The sequence below is a fragment of the Haemorhous mexicanus genome, chromosome 3 (assembly GCF_027477595.1).
Source record: "Haemorhous mexicanus isolate bHaeMex1 chromosome 3, bHaeMex1.pri, whole genome shotgun sequence".
Taxonomy (NCBI): domain Eukaryota; kingdom Metazoa; phylum Chordata; class Aves; order Passeriformes; family Fringillidae; genus Haemorhous; species Haemorhous mexicanus.
This window is the reverse complement of record NC_082343.1, coordinates 80,692,083-80,712,005: the sequence shown is the minus strand read 5'-3', so window position 1 is coordinate 80,712,005 and position 19,923 is coordinate 80,692,083. Positions and strand designations below refer to the sequence as shown.

At 38.7% G+C, this 19,923-nt stretch overlaps 1 protein-coding gene across 2 annotated transcripts in view; it reads right to left on the bottom strand.

The window, feature by feature from the left end:
- MDN1 (midasin AAA ATPase 1) overlaps positions 1 to 19,923 on the bottom strand; it is a 92,652-nt gene that overhangs the window by 51,579 nt on the left and 21,150 nt on the right. For both annotated transcript variants that reach the window (XM_059842459.1, XM_059842460.1), the window contains exons 14-37: positions 19,300 to 19,448; positions 19,139 to 19,199; positions 18,432 to 18,643; positions 16,878 to 16,981; positions 15,746 to 15,890; positions 14,999 to 15,095; positions 13,670 to 13,783; positions 12,896 to 13,043; positions 12,620 to 12,730; positions 11,655 to 11,806; positions 11,017 to 11,195; positions 10,433 to 10,641; positions 9,218 to 9,364; positions 8,360 to 8,501; positions 8,105 to 8,239; positions 7,890 to 8,028; positions 6,835 to 6,973; positions 6,613 to 6,743; positions 5,983 to 6,127; positions 4,740 to 4,869; positions 3,952 to 4,182; positions 3,021 to 3,218; positions 1,363 to 1,571; positions 708 to 830 (exon numbers count right to left, since the gene is read on the bottom strand). In XM_059842459.1, the coding sequence (XP_059698442.1) occupies positions 708 to 830; positions 1,363 to 1,571; positions 3,021 to 3,218; positions 3,952 to 4,182; positions 4,740 to 4,869; positions 5,983 to 6,127; positions 6,613 to 6,743; positions 6,835 to 6,973; positions 7,890 to 8,028; positions 8,105 to 8,239; positions 8,360 to 8,501; positions 9,218 to 9,364; positions 10,433 to 10,641; positions 11,017 to 11,195; positions 11,655 to 11,806; positions 12,620 to 12,730; positions 12,896 to 13,043; positions 13,670 to 13,783; positions 14,999 to 15,095; positions 15,746 to 15,890; positions 16,878 to 16,981; positions 18,432 to 18,643; positions 19,139 to 19,199; positions 19,300 to 19,448 (3,550 nt within the window). The remainder of the gene's footprint in view (positions 1 to 707; positions 831 to 1,362; positions 1,572 to 3,020; positions 3,219 to 3,951; positions 4,183 to 4,739; positions 4,870 to 5,982; positions 6,128 to 6,612; positions 6,744 to 6,834; positions 6,974 to 7,889; positions 8,029 to 8,104; positions 8,240 to 8,359; positions 8,502 to 9,217; positions 9,365 to 10,432; positions 10,642 to 11,016; positions 11,196 to 11,654; positions 11,807 to 12,619; positions 12,731 to 12,895; positions 13,044 to 13,669; positions 13,784 to 14,998; positions 15,096 to 15,745; positions 15,891 to 16,877; positions 16,982 to 18,431; positions 18,644 to 19,138; positions 19,200 to 19,299; positions 19,449 to 19,923) is intronic.

Genomic DNA, 19,923 nt, shown 5'->3' with positions numbered 1-19,923 from the left:
ACTGTGTATTTTCACTGTGATAACAAAACAATTCTCCATTGTAAAACTTGCATTTTCAATACGTTTTTTCCTGAACTTATGTTCATACATTTGTGGCACTCAGAGCATTTTGTTTGTTTGTTTAAATTAAGGCAGTCTCAGCTATTTAATTATATAAGTTGTTTGAAGTGGCATTCTTCTCAACAGGGGGGAAAAAGGAGGTATACAAGGGGCTAAAGAACTGAAGATTTTGCACTCTGCAGTAATTAGAGTGCATATTGCCAAGAAGGCAGATCTGTGCACACAGGCATGCTTGAAAGCACTTACTACAGGGTACCCGAGCAAAACTGCAGTGGCAGGAAAGCTTATACTGGCAAGATGGAACTCTTCATCATCTCAATTAAATCAGTAACCAACGCAGTCTATTAGTCCTCAGACAAACACCTTCTATTTCAGTGAAGTTGTATCCATAAAGAACAATTGTACTGAAACTTCTGTTGACATTCTTCCCTAAAAACTTCCAAATGCAAATCAAACCTATCCTTGGTCTTCTGCAATAATTTAAGCTGGGATTCAATTCTTGTTCTATTGTCTCAAGGAAGTCTAGTCATCACTTGCTTTCATGAAGAGAGGTCATCAGCATGCAAAGGTATTTATTCCACAAGGCAAATCACCAAATTTGCTCTTCTAGAACATTCCATTTTATTTGTCCCCAAACCGGAATTTACCTCATCTAAGACAATCCAGTGTCCAGCCTTCAACGCTGCTAACAGTGGTCCATCACGCCAGGCAAATTCTCCTCCCTTCCCACCTTCAACAGGCAAGTCTGTTCCAAATAAGTCTGTCACATCCTTTGGGAGTAAAGAACAGAACAGGGGAATTGAGGAATTACAAAATTGAACTGAAGTTAACAAATGATGTTTATGAACTTTACTTAACATTTTCTCTCTTTCAATACTTATACTTTTAAGTCTAATTTAAAATTTTCAGCAATTGCAAAATGCTGAAAGCTTTTCCATTATAGGACTCCAGTGATAAGGTACAATATTTAACAACAAAAATTCTAATTGCAACAGAAAAGCTAAAAAGCCTTAAAGCTGTTTTTGAGTAATGTTGCAGAAGCCAAGAAAAACACAGTAGACAAGGATATGCATGGCTTCACCTGAAAAGAACAGAAATATCTGGGAACTGGCATTCACTCACAGAAGCTTGCTGCTCTGTCTGCTTCCCCCTCCCATTCAGTTCTGAGACCACTGAGACCAAAAAGGAAAAACTGACATTTCAGACACAGCGCCAAAGTTAAAGAGAACTGCACTTTAAAAGTTATACAAAGCTTCTACCCTGCCATGAACACTGAGTAATGAAGATAATATTTTATTCTACCGTTTGCTCAGACAGGTTGATTCGAACAAGACAGTTCCCTGAGGCTTTTGCCAGGGCAGCAACAAGGCTGGTCTTGCCCACTCCTGGTGAGCCCTCCAACAAAATAGGTTTGTTAAGCTGTAGGGCTCTTAACAGTCTCTGCGCATTCACTGCTGTAGTCCCAGCATTTAAAGCATAATCTGTCATGTTGTTCCTCTGGAGAACAGGGCCTAAAACAAAGGAAAGATAAACCAGAAAACAATTAAACAATAAAGAATGTTTATGCTGGAGGTGCTGACAGTGTGTCTCTGAATGAGCTCACTCTGTCTGTAAACTGCTGATCTCAGTACAGCAAGCAATGGAGATCCAGCTTGTATGCCATTCTTGGACATGTGGCACATCTATTTGTTTGACCCAGAGCTGCATCTCAGCCCATCTCCCCATATTTATACTGAATTTTGCAAAAAAAAAAAAAAGCACATGGACATATGATTTATTTTTGCCATGAAAACTTAAGACCTCCTGGTTCATAACTTAGAGATCTATCCCTTAAAAAGCATAAATGTGTTCTCACACTTCAGTCATGTGGATCTAAAACTCGGAAGCAGCTCTTGAAAAATTGACACTGAGGGATACAATCCAATCATGCTCCAGAATAAGATATTAATCTGTTCCATACACTGCCAGTTCTGGGAAGGAACATCCCCTTAATTCAAAGTTTGCTTCTCCTTTACTGTTATTATGGCATACAGCGGGGAGAGAGCACGGAGCTTGTCTGCCAAATTGCAGCCAGTATAGCTCCTGGAGATCACTCCCCCAAATGTGTAATACAGCAATGCTCATGTGTACAAGATATTAATAACCAATGCATCCTACACAAACTGATACCTGTTTAGTAGGAAAGGGATCCAAAGAGATTCCTTTTGTGAACTGATCAGCAGAGGGGAACTAAGCAATTTACAAAAAAGCTTTGCTTTGTACAATTTTATGCATGACTAACACAATCCCTGAATGCCAGAATGTTCAAATATGAACATTTAATACAGCATTAGGAACACACAGGTCCATGTGCTAAAAACTAACCAGCTGAGTTAGAAAGCTTAGAGTAATCACTTTTTAGTGCTGTTGTGGTATTTGAAGGGTAAGAAGCAGTGTTTTGCTAGTACCATTTGCAATTTTTTGTCCCACGAGGAACTGAAATGCAGAGATTGAATGATTTTGCCAAAATTGCAGCAAATCTTTGAGAGCCTAGAGCAAGGCATGGCATTAACCTGAATTCTGTTTAGCTTTGTGCTCAGGACCCCTGCTTTCCATGCTTTGCACAAGGGCCAGGATGAGCTGCAGCTTTAGTTAGTGGAATTTAACAGGCATTTTGAGCATGCAAAAGTGATAAAAAATCACAACCGAAAATTTTAAAAAAGCTTTGTTACAGCAAAAAAATCTATGAAAATTAGGCCATTAAGAAGTAACAAAAAAAGGGAATGAACAGATGTGTCTTAATAAATGTGACTGAGTTGTAATCTACACACTTGGAGGCAGAAAAGGGATTTTTCTAAAGCTTTAAAACCAATAAACTGTTCTATGATGGTTCAGGTATCCTACTTAGATCTCGTGAATAACAAAACTACTGAAAATAGAAATCACAGAATGAATGTCCACCCACTCCCACAGTCTCTTGCCTCTTGGAATAAAAAATGGGTGAATTCCCATAAAGTTGTCCATCCATACAAACTCTTTTTCCTTTGTCCTGTCATAAATCTTTAGTTCATTCTTCTGATAATCAGTCAGCTCAAAGAATTGACTCATTTTCTCATGTAAGAACGTCAGGCATTTCTCACGAGCTAATAAAGCCGTATCAGCTGAGCAGGATGTTGTACCTGTAATTAGGAAAGTAAGGTGTGCTTCAAAACTTAACTAGGCACATTCATCTTATGACAAGAATCTCATCCCTTCATGTGCATGCAGGTTTATATTTTATTTTAATGTTTTCAGTGCTTCCAGTGCTATTTACCATGGACAGATTGTTCTGTGAGCCCAGAACTAAGGACACCATATTTCCAATCCCCTTTCTTCTACTGTCACAATCACCCTGATACCTTGCCATAGGCCCCCCAGGCTTTCTTTCCTGGCATTTCTTGTGCCTTCCACTTTTTCTCCTCTCCCTTATCTACTACTTATCAGCTGGGCCAGCAGCCAAACACACAAAGATGCATTCTCATCTATGTGCACGGTACAGGCCAGCACAGACAGATGCTGACACGTGGAGCGGGGCTAAAGAGCGTAATATGTGCTCAGGTACTGTATCAGTTCAGTAAAACCACACCAACTCAATGAAAACCACAGGTTTTCTTAACTTGTGTGCTAGCCTTTGTAATATTATTAATCCCTCTAATTTACTTCAGCTTGCTTGCTCTATTACTCCTGTTACTGAAACACAGAAAAGGCGCATGATGTACAAATGGAAGTGAAAACGTCTCCTAGAGAGTCCCATGCTGCTCCAAAGGCAAAATTTTATTTGCAAAACCAAATTTTGTTTGCATTTGACTGAAAATATTAATACAAACACAGAGCTTCATATTTTCTGCTACCAAATGAGCACTGAAGACTTACCTGATCCTATTCCATCAATATACACCAAACATGCAGCATGGATAAAAGACATCCATGGAGAAATGTTAAGGTGGCTGCATCCCTTGGCAGAACTTGACTCATCCTCTGCCATGACATTCATAAAATTAACCCAGGCCAAGATGTCTCTCACGCTGAGAATACACTGGCGACCAAACTCTTGATTAGTCAGCCATTCAACAAAGTCCATCATAAGTTCTGCTATGTCTGCCCCTAAAAAAATTTTAAAAACAAACAAACAAAACACCAAATAAATCTGAGTTACCATTTTTTTTGGTCACATCTGCTACACTGTTGTAAAAACATCTTTAAGGCAGGTACAGCTGCATGAGCAATGTGGATGGGTACTCTATATCCTAGAAACAGAAAAAGAGAAGACAAAGCTCCTGCCTGAGCTGTTGTTACAGATCCTTTTAAATTCAGGTAACAAGACAGCACCAGGTGATCAATACTAACAGTGAAGCTGCTGGCAGAAAGTGAAGTGCCAGCTCTTCCAACACTCTGTTAAAACCAAGCTGGGACACTGAAAGGCTGGGAATAGTTCAGCTACCTGGATGGTGAAGTAAACACAGCCCTGAATTTACTTCTGGCTAGACATATAAGATACACAGAGAAGGAAGAATGAAGTCTAGAATATGTCACACTGTCCTCAGGGAGAAATGTAGCCAAAAAAGGGTGACAGTGGTGTACATCCTGAGGAAAGGTTGGCAGCCTCCAAAACTCCTTATTTTCTTAGCAATATTTGAGTACCAACACACAGAAATACCTACCCTTGTGGTTTATTGCACCCAGAGACAATCCTGGATGAAGATTGTGTTTTACAATCTGTATCAAATCATCGCGGCCATTGCTCTGCGGACACCATATCTCTGTAAATCTGTTGCGCAGCGCAGGGGAAAGCTGCAAACAAGCAGAGTGACAGAGCAATTAAAGATTCATTACAACATCTTCCCTAAAGGTCAGTTAACCACAGCCTTGTAGTCACTGTACTTGTAAACAATAAATAAAGTGAACAAGATAGATAGCTCCTTCTAATTTTGACAGAAACACTTTGTAAGAAAATCTTTGAAAGAAGGATTTTTGAGACTGCTAGTAGTGGCATCAATGCAGGAAATGGGTGATAGAGAAAGTTCAAAAGAATATAGGAAGAAACTGAGCTGGTTTGCCAGCATCAAATCTCCACTTCATTTTAGGACACCATGTATCAAACAATGGCTCTGTAATCTCCCTTTGCTTACAGAGGCAAACCACCACATGGAAATTCACCTTCAATTACAATTTGTTTCTTTATTTCCTCTCTTCCTTGGCTGACCTGGTCTAACAAAAATTAGTAGCAATACAACCCAGAAATAAATCCTGTTTAAACACATGGCTTCAATGAGTAGTTCTCTACTTCAGAAACAACTTTTAATGGAGTACATATCTTCTTTTGAATAAAAGAGCTTCTGGTTTTTTTTTTATAAACCTAACTTCCAACACTGATTAAAAGTTGTAGGATTTTATTGTGTTATGGGTTTTTTAAACATGTTTTAAATTACTTAATTCTGTACTTCAGAAACAATTTTTTTCATTTAATGAAAAAGCTTTTTTGGGATGTGATGTTCATTATTCACTAAGAAACACAAGATGACCATCACTTACTGAATAGCATTAAGGAGAAAAATCTGATATGCAACTTTGTACTACCCCAGAGACCTGGATTTTCTTGCTTCACAAGTCACAGTTCCTGCACTTGAATATTCTATATATCAAGCCTAACTAGAGTATTTAGAGGCCTGAAGCTCCCTTTGACATTTTGCTGAGTATTCATTTATAATGCCAAAGTGATAGCCCACAGAAGTGGCAGAAAACAGATTCACCCCAATCCTCCTTTAGAGTGACGAAGCAGATGCCAACTAGAAAGCACTGGATGACAGAACTGACATGATGCATTTTTGGATTGCACCTCCAACCACTTAATGGTCAGTATGACCAAAAGATGCATGCTGTATTTCCAGATGTTTTGGCATTTACCTCCTTTTTCCCAAAGTCACCTCCTGGGTTCATGGTCGCAAGGATACGGAATTTCTTTCCTGCAACTAACAGTTCTACTTCATTCTCCTCATCATCTTGGCCACCTTTTTCAGCAAGTACCAATGTCTTTTCAGCTTCAAGAACACTAGCGAGAAGGCAAAAAAAATATTGATTAAATTTTACTCCACACTTCAAAAGATCACTTAAAAATAAAAATCATATTAATTGATCTGGATAAACTTTCCTTTACCCAATATAATGGGTAACAGAAAAGAATAAAATGAGGGATACTGCTGCAAACAGATAATGAAGTTGAATTTGAATTTTAGTTGTTCTGGGGGTTTTCTTTACACACACACAAAAGAGGGGAATAACTAGATTTTGCTCCTGGGATTTGACAAGGTAATAACTTCAAGAGCTCAGTGGCAGGCTGAAAAGTTAATACTGCAGATGGTAAACCAGTTATTTTTCTTTAAAGTTTTATTTGTACCATTGTCCTTTTCAGCAAGAGAGCAGCTCACCTAAGCCAGGAAACAAAAGTGCCTAAAAGAAGTCAGATTTACCCCACTCCTGTTTGGATAATGAACAAACCCATTGAGGATATTTAGTACTACCACATTTCAGACATACCTGTTAAGTCGCTCTAGCACAGAATCATCAGCTAAAGAAATCTCATCAAGGAGGAAAAAACCCTCCTCCTTCATTGCTAAAACAAGAGGTCCATCACACCACTCAAAAAGTCTAGAACCATCAGATACCTCCTACAAAATGGAAAAGAAAGTGAGAAGTGGTAACTGCTACTTGTTACTTCCATGGTGACACCATCCAAGGTATTACTGGCGCAAGACAAACCTGCTCCTTGGATCTCTGCCTGACTGGTCGCAGCCCTCCCAGGAAGTCTGATGTCTCCATGTGCAGGTGGCAATTCACTGAGTACAGCTTCTGATTTGCTAGTGCTGCAAAGATCTGGCAAATGGTGGTTTTACCACACCTGCAACCAAGTAATTTGATTAAAAAGGTTGTATTAAAGAAGCAAAACCAAGCAATCAGCTCACTTTGGACAGGATTCATACTTTCATTGAAGAGCTATGAGGCAAAGGCCCAGCATGCAAATTTTCTTCTGCTCCCTTCCTTGAGAGAAATGTATGCAAAGTGCATTTTTGGGACAAATGTTGTGGACTCGGACAAGACAATAGCTGCATTGATGGATTTCTGCACGTTCAAAGTCAAATTTATTTCAGCTTGCCCTTACAGATACTCAACCAGCCTAACATTTCACTGAACTGGAAATGCTACAAGTCTAGATCAAGCCTAAGTCTGAGGGAATAAACTGCTGAGTATCTAGTTTTCATTTACTACCCAAGTAAATTTTCCTTCTCTCTTTTCTTGCATTTTTCTTTCCTTCTCTTCCATAAAAATTTACTCTACAAATTTATAACCAGCACAAGAACAGACAGTATCTACTTCCACGGCCTCCACGACAACATATGACGTGGAGAACTGGTAGCAAGACTATATTCAAGCTCATAAAACATGAAAATTAAATGTGCTGTCGAAGAGAAAAATGTCACAATAACCCAAAAGCAGCCCCTCCTGTGAGGCACAGTGAGATTCTACAGGGCACCTTGTAAGCTGGAGACAGAAGCCAGTTCACTTTCATTTTCCTACTTTTATGTAACTTCTTTGTAGTTACACAATGCATATAAACCCATCAAAGACACAGGTTAAATGAGATGCATCTGCTTCCCCTCAGAAAGGAACTGTGAAAAACAGCAGCTGCAAGTCTGCCATGAGACAGGCTTAAATCAAAAGATCCCAGATCAAAGCAGCACTGAAGCCCACACAACCATTTTGTCTCCAGCTCAGCAGCTGGTACAGCACTACCAAGAACATCATAAAAAGATTACCCAGTGTCTCCCACCAGCAGTACTGGTTCACCAAACTCCAGGGCTCGTCCCACCAAAATGGCAAGTCTCCTCATCCCTTGAGTCCAGACAACATGGTTAAAATCTCTGTCCATCACTGACATCCACGTGGAAGACTTAGCTGCACAACACAGAGCAATCCATCAGCTTCAGTCACATCTAGAGATCTACCAGTGGGGTCCCTCTAGGGAACTCACCCAGTAGCTTTTGGACACTTTCCCCTGAGAAGAGAGCCTCAGGATATATTTTTTTCTTGAAGTGTTTTTCAATGACATTTTGAATAACATCCACCTCCTCCTGTTTCCTGACTCTGCCTGCCAGAAGCATAAAACCTACAAAGCAGAGAAAGCAATTACTACCTGGGTAATCAGCAACAAAAATTTACACTTAAGAAGCGGGGACTGGAAAGCAATTCTACAGACACTTCAAACAGCCGGGGCAGCAGAGCTCACCATCATTTGCTAAGTGCTGAAGCCAGTCATATTCCTTCTGCAGCTGCTCTGCCAACCTGTACCTCTCAGCCCAGCGGAACAGATCCCGCAGGGTAATGAATCCGTGCTTCCCAGCAAACACCGTCGAACCTCTGCGGTAAGACTGTCACAAGAACAAATGTGAGGAATTTTTTCATCAACCTGTCTAAATACTTCAGGCAGAGCTAATAATCCTTCTCTGCAGTGACATTGCAACAAGACAATTCTATGAATAACTAAAAAAAAAAGTTCAGTAGAGTCACAATATCTAAACTAACTCCTTTTAGGCAGGTATTTGATGAGCATCAGGAACTAAATAATTTAGATAACGATAATTAAAAAAAAAAAAAACAACTAATATTAGAATAGGTACCTGGAATAAAACAAAATCCAGCTTGTGCTGCAGTAATTGCTTTTAAATACAAGGTAGTTTTACCTACATACTAAGTGTCAAGTGTCTGTTGAATACGGGAGTATCCAAACATATCCAAAATTGCTGCTTAAAAATAATACCAAATTTCACATGACCCAAAGTCCCCTACAAATCCAATACTGTGCTATGGCTCCAGAGATAATTCAAGGGATAATTCTACACATTAAATCCCAAGGTGTCTCACTTTTTGGGTTTTTGGTGTTTTTTTGCTCCTAGCTTTCTCTCAAATCTGACATCACCTTCCCTAGCCTTAGTCTTCAACACTGAAAATTAGTACCTTGGTGGGTTCTCTCCGTGATTTAGGATTTTAAATATCCTTCAGCCAACAATACCTCCCTCTCGAAGGAATTTCTATTACTTTGAAGTATGTTTGCATTTTTATACTAAAAGAAAAAAGACTCTCATACTTGCAGGTCTAACATGACTTTGACAAGCTTGCTGCAGTAAGAAGGTGGCAAACTGCATCGCTTGTGCAGGATTGTTTCCAGTTCAGCACTTGGCAGTTCATCAAAATGCAGCTCCACAAAACGATTTCTGAAGGCTCTGGACAAAACCTAAAACAGAAGACCACACCACTGTTTGAACTTTTTCCTTTGATATTGCTCATTGATGCTCCCCTACACATCCAAAGGAAATAAGGATCATGTCATAGCATACAAATTAACACACACACATCAACATTGAAAGAAAGCATAAGAGACAGTCTGGATGAGGACATAAGCTTTAAAATGGACTGGGTGTCTTAAGGGCATAGGCAGCGAGGCACTACAAAGCCACAAGCTCACTCTCCCTACAATGGGAGTATTGGAAGGGTAAAAGTGATAAGACTTTTAGGCTGAGATAGTTTCATAGGTAAAGCAAAAGATGCATGTGCGAGCAAAGCAAAATTAGCAATTCATTCATCACTTCACATCAACAGGCAGGTATTCAGCCATCAAATAAGGGCTTCATCACACACCAGTGTTACTAAACAAACACTGAACTCCCCTTCCTCCTCCTCCTCCCAGTTTTGACTGCTGAGCACAATGTCATATGACGTGGACCATCCCTTTGGACAGTTGGGGTCAGCTGTCCTAGCTGTGTCCCCTCACAGCTTCTCACGCACCCCCCACCTACTCCTCAAGTACATGGGGCAGTGTGAGAAGCACAGAAGGCCGTGAATCTGTGCAAGCTTTGCCCAGCAATCATTAAGACATCCCTGTGCTATCAACACTGTTTTGACCACAATTCCAAAGCACAGCACCATACCAGTCACCATGAAGAAAATCACCTATTCCAGACAAAAACCAGTACAAAATGGACTTCTACAGCCTAAGTAGAATCTCTTTCCCAGTGCTCTTGGACAAGAAATGCTGATTCAAATATAATATACATGAACTCCAGTTCACTAAATCACTTAAATCTAAACTACTTAAAATTAATTAGAAACTCTGTATCCATGAAACAAGCAACCCACCTAAACAGAGCCCAGCTGTACTGACAGTCCACGGCCACCTCAACTCTCTCCATCTTGAGAGATTCATGATGCTACACATCATAACACTTTCACATCACACTCTATGTATGAGAGAGATTAACTCCACTAAAGTCTTAGCTACCCAAAATCAGCAGATCATACAGACCTTTCTGCCACCATAGAGCCCTGGAGGGTTCTGTGTGGCAAACAGCATGAACCGAGGATGAGCTTTGACAACCTCCTGAGTCTCAGTAATGAACAGCTCTCTGTTATCATCCAACAGGCGGTTGAGAGCCTCCAGAACATCAGTGGGAGCCAAATTCAACTCATCTAGAACGATCCAGTAGCCCTTTCTCATTGCATCTATGAGAATGCCTTGGGGGGGAACAAAAAAATGCCTAGTGAAAAATCTTACAAAGCAAATCTAACAGAAGCATCCACTCAGATACTTTCAGCAACCCATTTCATTCAGGGTGAACACTAATCCAGAGAAGGAAGCAACAGTATTGTTTAAATTGTTGGCTAATCATCTTTAGGTCCCATGGGACAAGCCCGATGAGACAGACACAAACTTTTCAGAATTCACTGAAATTCACACAAGTGATTATCATTAAAGTGCAACTACTAACTTTATGACAGGTCATCTCTCCATTGCAATAAACCAGACAACTTAATCAGAAAAGGGGAAAAAAAAACTTCAGCCTCTGAAATGAGACAGGAATTTGGAGTATATGGAACATGCTCACTTACCTTCCTTGAATACCAGCTTTCCAGAGGCATCTGATGTATAACAGCCAATATATTCTTGGATGTCAGTATGCTCATGGTTGTTAATCCTTACACAATGATTCCCAGTAGCAGCAGCCAACCAGCGAATTAAACTGGTTTTACCAACAGAGGTCTCTCCTTGAATCAGTACTGGATGACTCCTAAAAGCCATGACCAAAGTAGTGAGTTAGAAGCATGAGCCATGACTTTCTCATACTCAAGATGTGTACATTGTAAATCACACTATCAAACACCATCACTTAACTCATTTGGGGTATCCAAGATCACACACTAACAGGGAAATATAAATATCTTTACTCCCAAGTGCTAACAGCTACCCATGAAGCTTTTCATAGCAGTGTGAAATAAACAGGTTATTCTAACTGCAAATTTATAAATCAGAATTTAAATAAAATTAGGTATGGCAGTAAGATGGTTTAAGGAAACAGGAAACACATGTATAAATTTCAAGTCACTCTATAATGAAAAGTTAACTGCAAAGTAGAAGGAAAATAGACATTATTCATCCAAACAATAAAGATTAGAGGGACACCAACAACTCAAGGCCTAAACAAACGTATTTACCTTATTTTTTTAAATTAAGAAGTTAAAACACTTACCCCGCAGACACAACTCTGACAATGTCTTTCAGATTAAGCTTAACTGAAGGGGTGAGCACATAACTCTCATCTACTGTAGGTTCTTTGTCCCCAGCTGAAATCCAGTACCCTTCTACAAGTATAAAACTCCCTCCTTTAGGTTTTGGTATTTGCTAAGGAGACATGACAGAAATAACAGATTACACAGATGAGTTTCAATTTGCCAATGAAAATAACTACTGTTACACCACTGCTACATATTCTCTAAAGAAATTTTAAATTAATCCCTGCAGTAAACACTGCCCCCGCCCTTGTCACAGAATGCAAATTACAGGAAAAACCTGACCAGATTATTTCAGGGTCATGAAGCAGGAATCTTTGCCAGTGGCAGGAAGATAGAAATGTCTCAAGAGTCTTAGCATTGAATTTTGAAGGGCATTTACAAGCAGAAACTTTTCTTTAATCTTTTTTATATATTTATACACATTTTCCAGCATGAAAGGGTTTATTTTGAAACAAATACTCATCTCTTTAACTGGCTTCCCCACCCCCCAAGCAAACTCATGCTGAGTTCCCAGCACTACTGACATTCTTCCTTTCCCATAAGAGACAAAGCACAGATGCTTCTTCACATCCATATGTTCTGCATTCAGAGTCTAAAAATATAAAGCTTGACAAAGCTCCTCCAAAGTCTGTGAAAGCTTTACAGTTGGAACCACTGCATTAAGCTGCCCACACTCCACACTGCTTTAGTTATTCAGGTTCCATATTTTTTCAAATTAATAAATAACACCAGCTAATATATCAACATTCAAGCAAAGTAAAAAAACTACAAAAGAATGGCATTAATTTTTTCCACCTCTTAACTTTGTAAAATGAAAAACAGAACTGTGAGAATGAAATGCAGAGCTAAAAACGAGGGAAGACAACTCAAAATAAATTCTATTTTAAATACTAGACAGCTCTTCATAATCTTAGTTGCCTACCTGCTTGAGAAGGCTTTTGATGTTGCCAGAGACTATATGCTGGCATATCAGCTTTTGAACCACTGGGTGAGAATCTCTGTCAAGCTGTGTCAGGAAACTCAAACAGAAGCCCTAGGAAGAAGAATTATTTTCAGTGATAAACATGAAAAAGAAGAAAAAAGCATACAGATTAAAGAACCATTTCTATTCAATACTGAACTTAGAGAAGATTATCCTTTACCCAAACAACCTCTGCAGTGAATACACACTGAAACAAATGCCAGCCCAGGTAATCACCTCATACAGGGAGCGTGCTATGCTGCCACATGGGTTGGACGCTGCAAACCTCAGTGCCCTGCACAGGGTACGGAGACTGTAGTGAGGTCTGTGGCCAGTTCCATCCACCAACTTGGTTTCTGCTTCCTTTCTCACAGACAAATAGAAGCTGCAAAAATAAAGTTACATAGAGCTGTTACTGATCAGAGCACTGCTCCAAGGAATCAAACCCCAAGTATGAGCACTTCAGTTTATCCCCAACTGTTAACTTTTCTCAAAAGCTCCAGGTTACGAAAGCCATGCCAAGCTCTGCCATCTGTACAGTCAATGAAGCACAGCAACAGAGTATTTTTAGAGCCATATTTCTGACAGAGCTCGATATACAGAGAGTGACTATAAACTCCAGATACTCTAAACATGAGATAGCTCACCTTACACTAGGGGAAAGAAAGGTAACTCTAGACAAACACACAAGACTTTCTTCAGAATTATCTACAGAAGCAAACCATTGTAGTCACTCAGATGCGAAAGAGAACTGAAATAACAATGCTATTTAACTGCTGTCACCAAAAAGACAATTCTGAATTTAAAAAAATTAAAATCTCCTTCCCACAAATACAGAAACCTGCAGAATTAAGCAGATGGATGTCTATACTCTTCTGTTTCCTACAGCTATACCAACTGCTGCATGGGGAGCATTATAGTGCTTCCCAAAGCAGTCTAACCACAGACTACTGTCACATACTTTGTGTGACTTATTTCATCAAGAATTTTAAAAGATTACAGTCAACTTACTTCACAATTCCTTGCAATGTATTTTTGTTCACATTCAAGCTTCTCAGATAATCCATTATAAGAATTTGCAAGTCTCCTTCATTTCTCAATTCTTCTACATAAAGTTCAGTAAACCTGCAAGAATCAAATCAATCTGTAACACTTTAGACACCTGACCATACTGAAAAATCATGTTATATATAATTCTCATGGCATATAACATTTTAAATTTTTAAGTAACAGAATACTGGTTGTTAAAGCTGTAGACCTATAGATGGTCAAACCTACAGACAGACTCAAGAACCAGAGCAGTTGAAAAACAAGGTATTACTAATACTTTTAAGTAATTTATCTGAATTAGTTTAACATCTTAGACTGATAGTGAACAGTGTGACTTAAATTACAATTTTAAACAATTTGCAATAGATACTCAAATGTTACAGCCTAAACAATAAAGTACTAACACAGCAGTAGCTATTTTTGACAAATAGTAGTATAAATTCATTTAAACTTAGCAAGTTATGCTGATGCTGAAGTCTATTTTCTTCTGTATTACACTCATTTTCTTTCCTTTCACTATTCTGCAAGAGAGCCAAGAGCAATAAAACCTCGCTTGGCCACTAATAACTACAAATGACTAGTTACACAGAGCTGGTGCATCTCTAGAGTCTTGCCTAGTGTTTATGAATCTGGGAAGGGACTACATATGTAACTTCTGGCACTCATGAGTGAAACTGGATCAAGCAGATGTGTGCATACAGGAATAGGTAATGGTACCGAAGAATGGATCTGCCACAATTCCAATTGCCTTGCCACAGCTTAAATGCTTTGAGACCACATATCAAATATTTTGAATATCACACATCAGTGCCACCATGCAAAGCACCTTCCTTTTGAGTGAACAAGACTGGATATGCAGCTTTTTGCAAGGATCATCAAAACTTCTGAGTTAAGAGAGAGGCTGCTAAGAAGACACCAAGCACTTACCTGTCTTTTTCACTCCCATCAGGAACATAATGCTTCTAGCATTATGCTGCAGTACCTGGGAATGCTGCAGTAGCATTCCCAGGTGCTGACAGCTTAAATGTGAAGAATAATCATTTCCTGCTCCCAATGACAACACTCTACACTACTGCTAGACTATTTGTTCATGGCTCAGCTACTTCCAAGTATTTTGCTGACTCTATTTCATGTAAAACCTTCAATATACATCTCTCACAGGTAGCAAATTTGAGTTCATACTTGCATCCTCAGGCTTCAGATAAAGCATTCTTCACTGGTCAGCTCCTGAAACTAATTAAACTCTGAAAAAGAAAGTGACTGTTTTGTCCCAGAATCATTATTTCCAACCTGTTTCTTATTCCTAGAGGAAGATTTCTCTTTCCAACATCTGTAGCTGGATTCATGCATGCAAACAAGCGAAAATCAGGGTGACGGACAAGAGGCTCTAAAGCAAAATGGAAATAAAAAACAAAGTTCAGGATAAACACAGGACATTTATGTGTTAAATACAGTGTATTTATCTAAGGCAACTTTCTATTGCTGCACTACTACATTTCCTTAAAATTGCCAGTGTCAAGAATTTTCAGAGAATAATCCCATGTGATTTTATCAGAAGTACCTGCATCCTCACAACAGCCACAGGCAAGTGAAACCCTGACTTTTTTGTGTGTAGCAAGATGTTGTAATAACACAAAACATTTCAAAAATTATGTGAGCCCTAAACTTGGAACTCCTTTTGCCTCTTTCAGAACAACAGCCAGTGCTTCCCTGGGCCAGGAAGAAAATCCAGCCTGGGATGCTCACACAACATTTGCTCTCTGTAGCTTTTGAGAGCAGCATTCTGCAACTATAGTTTTTTATCTTTACATGTCTAAAAGGAGTTAACTTTATAGACAGCAGCTTCTACAGTGCTGTTGAGAACACACCAGTGTTTTGGACCTCTTGCAAAGAAGTACGAAATCTACAAAGAGCACATTGCTCTCTTGGGCACACATTTATTTTAATGGTAAATGATCTCAACTTATTTTGAGCTACATAGGACAGGGAACTCAGCTGAATACCAAGATACAGCATAAGAAAGCATAGAAATAGTACCTGTGTCTCCTCTGTCTAGTAACACCAGTGACCCGGATGATCCTTCCAATAAACCACTCAGGCACTCCAAAGTCTCTGCTGCAGCCAAGTTAATCTCATCCAATAAAATCCACTCCCCTTTTTTTACTGCTTGTGCCAGAGTACCCTAAAAGCAAGATCAGTTTGTTAATCATGTTGCCAGGAATGAAGGGTCAACTGAAGCATTCAGATACTGGAAATACTTGGTGTGCAATCTATGGCTTGATTAGACAAATGGCAATTCCAGACCTTTTACAGCAGTGGCAGTTTTACTGCTCTCTCTCAATAACAGCAATCATTTTGCCAGTGACAGAAGTCACACAATAATCATATCATTGTATCAGTTACCAGTTAGATTGACTCAAATACAACAGATTTAAAATCTCTTATTTGTGCCAGCTAGCACTATGGTACATATGCATCACTAACACCACATGAGAATAAAGTCAATCCAGAGAAATCCAAAGACACAAGCAGTATTATGCTCCTAAGGAATCTGTATCCTACTAATTAACACTATATTAAGTCAGAGGTTCTCCAACTACTCACAAATACATTTTTTTATAGAGGACTGGTCAACATTTCACACACTTTACATGAAACTTGAGAAAATATATTCAGATTATCAGGGTGACAGTAAACAAGCACAAATAAACCTCATGGTTTCTCCTAATCACACTTAATGTCATCAAAAGATATTACAGGCTTAAAACATTTAGAAAAATCACTTCTAGATGAACAGCTCAGATTCTTAAAATTAAATCCTTCACAGGAATCCCTAGCCAGAACCAAGACCTACTGGAGACTGATCAAGAAGAATTTTCTAATCTCCTAGAATTAAAAAGAAGATATGACAAACTGATACTCTTATTGTACCAGTACTGATTCCTGTAATACAGCACTGAAATAATGTGCTAGCACAAACCAGTCCCCACTGCCCATCTCACCACTCCTTCCTTGAATCTGCACACTTGATTTCATGGAGTTATCATGGCACACATTTTACTTCCCAGCAAGGTTCTTGCCAGGAAGTTACTTATATAATTCTGATTGCAAAGTCTTTTAAATACTTCTCCTCATTTCTCCTAGCATCAAAATGCAAATATCTAAATACCTCAACAAATGCAAAGAGAAGGGCATTTTCTGTCATTTTCATCTGTTGATGAGCATGGTTCAGTTTAAGACCAAATGCCTCCCATTTTTCCTTCAGTGGTAAGCCTGCAAGAAAATAAATTCAAGTTTGCACCATGAGAACAATGGAACAAAAAATGTTTGACAACAGTTTTTTAATCAAGTTGTTTCAAGCAGAGAGATACAAAAGTAAGCTCAAGCAACAAAAAAAAAAATAAAGTCCTGCAGATGACACAAATAAAAAAAATTAATTTAATCTTGTTGTTTTGGTATTGGGCACATCTGGTTTTTCATTTTTAAATTTAACTGTGCCCCTATGTCAATAGTGCTCAGATAATTTGCAATTCATTCCCAGATGAGGAACAAATACTTATATTGCACTTTGTTCCAGCATGACTGTCACCACTGTCTAATTTCCAGAGACAGAAAGAGACATGTCAAAAAAATAAAACCAAATTTATAATCCTTATGACAGAATAGATTAATAATGAACAACTTCAGTATCAATAATTAACACACTATTGCTTATCAGATACAACAATATTTACTATAGCACTGATTTCAGTTATTTATTAAAATCACTGCCTGAGCTACATACAGCATTAAAATTCCTAAAGAAAATGCAAGTTACAGATTTCAGCTTGTCTTTATTTTAGGATTGTCAATTCTTGCAATAAGTGCAAGAATTCTTTAAACTCTCTTTTTTTTTTTTTTTTTTTTTTACATTTGGAGGCATTTAATTTAATATCTGCATATTCAGAAGAACCAGTTAAAAGAAGAGTGGAGATAAAGTTCATAATTACTTTTACTTAGCCCAAATGGAATGAAAGCTACAACTTCACTTTTTCTGCTGGTCTAGAAGCAGAAACAACTCCAAGCAAGGCAAAGCATCAACATCACCTGAGCCCCAAAATGGGTTGTAAAGTATAAAACAAGAAAAACTTATTTGGAGATAAAACCACTCTGGAACAAAATAAAGCACTAGGCCAGTCAGCATCACTAACAAAGGAACCAAGGCAAAAGCAAGATCTTAAAAATAATTCCTACCTTAAAACAGTGATTACTTTGCGTTTGGTTCTGTAATCGTTGTTTTGCTTTGTTTTTTAAAAAGGACATGTTTGTGAGACAGAGGCAGGTTCCAGGGCTGAAAGTGTGAATGCATCCACACAGAAGACTGACACACAAACAAGCAGAACTGCCCATCAGCACAGCAAACAAGCACGGAGTGGAGACCAGATGTCAAGGGTACCACAGGGCAGACAATCTCCACACTCTCAGACATAGCTAACAGCAGAGGTGAGTTAAAAAAAGGAAAACCAAAACAAAACCCAACCACTGTTCTAACACTGTCTGGAATGTCTTGTTGCAATGTTTGCAATTCTCAAAAACAGAAAAAAAAAGATGTAATATAGAGGGAGGGAAAAAAACCTAAACTTCAAACAAACCCAAATTAAAAGGACAAAATTCACCAGTATTTATCTACCTTCTGCATGGTCAAGCACTAATGTGTGTTTGTTTGATCCATCTGAAGTCTTACCAGATGCGTTTTCTTTTACTTCTTTATTAATAGCAGATTTATGAATATGTTGCATTAGTTTTAGCAGATCATGCCAACGTTTCTGTCTGTAGCAAGTCTGAATGTGTCCCAAGAATGTTTGATTTTTCTTCCTAGAGAATGTCTGAGAGAAGAGTTCTTCAAAAGACTCTCGCAGAGGGAGCCAGATCAGCTTGTTATCCACAGGCTTGTAACTGAAGAGAAGCAAAAGAGTAATTACTTATGTGAGACAGAGTCACCTGAGAACTAAAAAAAGAAAACAAGTCCAGAACCAGTTACTTGAAACAATAATAAGCTGCATGGATGAACCCTTGCTCTGGAAGTTTTTTACTCAACAAACTAAATAGAATTGCACATATTTAAATGCACCATGAGGCAATTTTGTAAAGACAGGAACACCCTGATAAGCAAAATATTTGTAATATTACCCAACAATCAGTCCAGTGAATATTACATCAGATTTATACTGAACAGCTTAGCCACTTTTGGCTGGACATTAGGCTGTGTCTTTGAATGACTTCATCGCACCCAGCTCTACACACAATTCAGTGAAACTGCTCTGCTCTTCAGCAAGAACAAGAAGATTTCTGCATGCAAACATATTTATTAAGGCATTTATCCAACTAGGTAACAGATACTGCCCATTTGTTCTGCAGAACAGACAAAACAGTGGTCAGTGACTGACTCACCCTCCTAAGAGATCTGCTGTGTCACTTTGCTGGTTCATGTTGACAACCCTCAAACGGTGTCCTTGAAAGAGAGATAAAAAGGACCATCAACTTGTGGGTTTGGTCATTTGTTGTCTTTCACATTATCTTCATGTAAGTTACAATTTTCACACATTATTTACCTGTAATATGAGCTAGGTACTGGACTGCTGAGGTTTTGCCAGTTCCTGTTTCACCAACCAAGAGCACAGGTTCTCCTTTGACAACACACACTGCAAGCTGTTCAATCAGTACTGCAGATGGCCGTGTGGCAGCAAAGGTATGTTTTGCCCTGGAAAAAGAAAGCAAGTTACTCAAGCTAAGATTTATCAAGGAGCTCATTTCAATTTTGCCTTTATTATTTTTTAAAGGAGTGGTTTGATTTAGGATTTTTTTAAGATAGGTCTGAAAAGAAATAGCTCTAAGATACCCTTTTAAGATACTAATTTTTCTCAAGATGCAACCTAAAAATTCAGGGTTTCCAAATAACTTCCTGGCTGATGAAGTTACTAACACATACAAAAATCTCCCTCTGCCAAGGTAGAGCCATAGAAATCTTTTTATAACAGCTGTGGATCCACACTCTTTTGAAGACACTCTAGTTCAAAGAAGCTGAAAATCTCCATGCTTTGGCTGCCAGAAGCATGATGCAGACACTCTTAAAAATACACCAGGTAAAACTTAGATTGCAAGGGAAGGAGCTCTCACATTCCTTTAATTACAATGAGAATACCCAACTCAAATTTTCCTTAAACCCTGTGACCTGC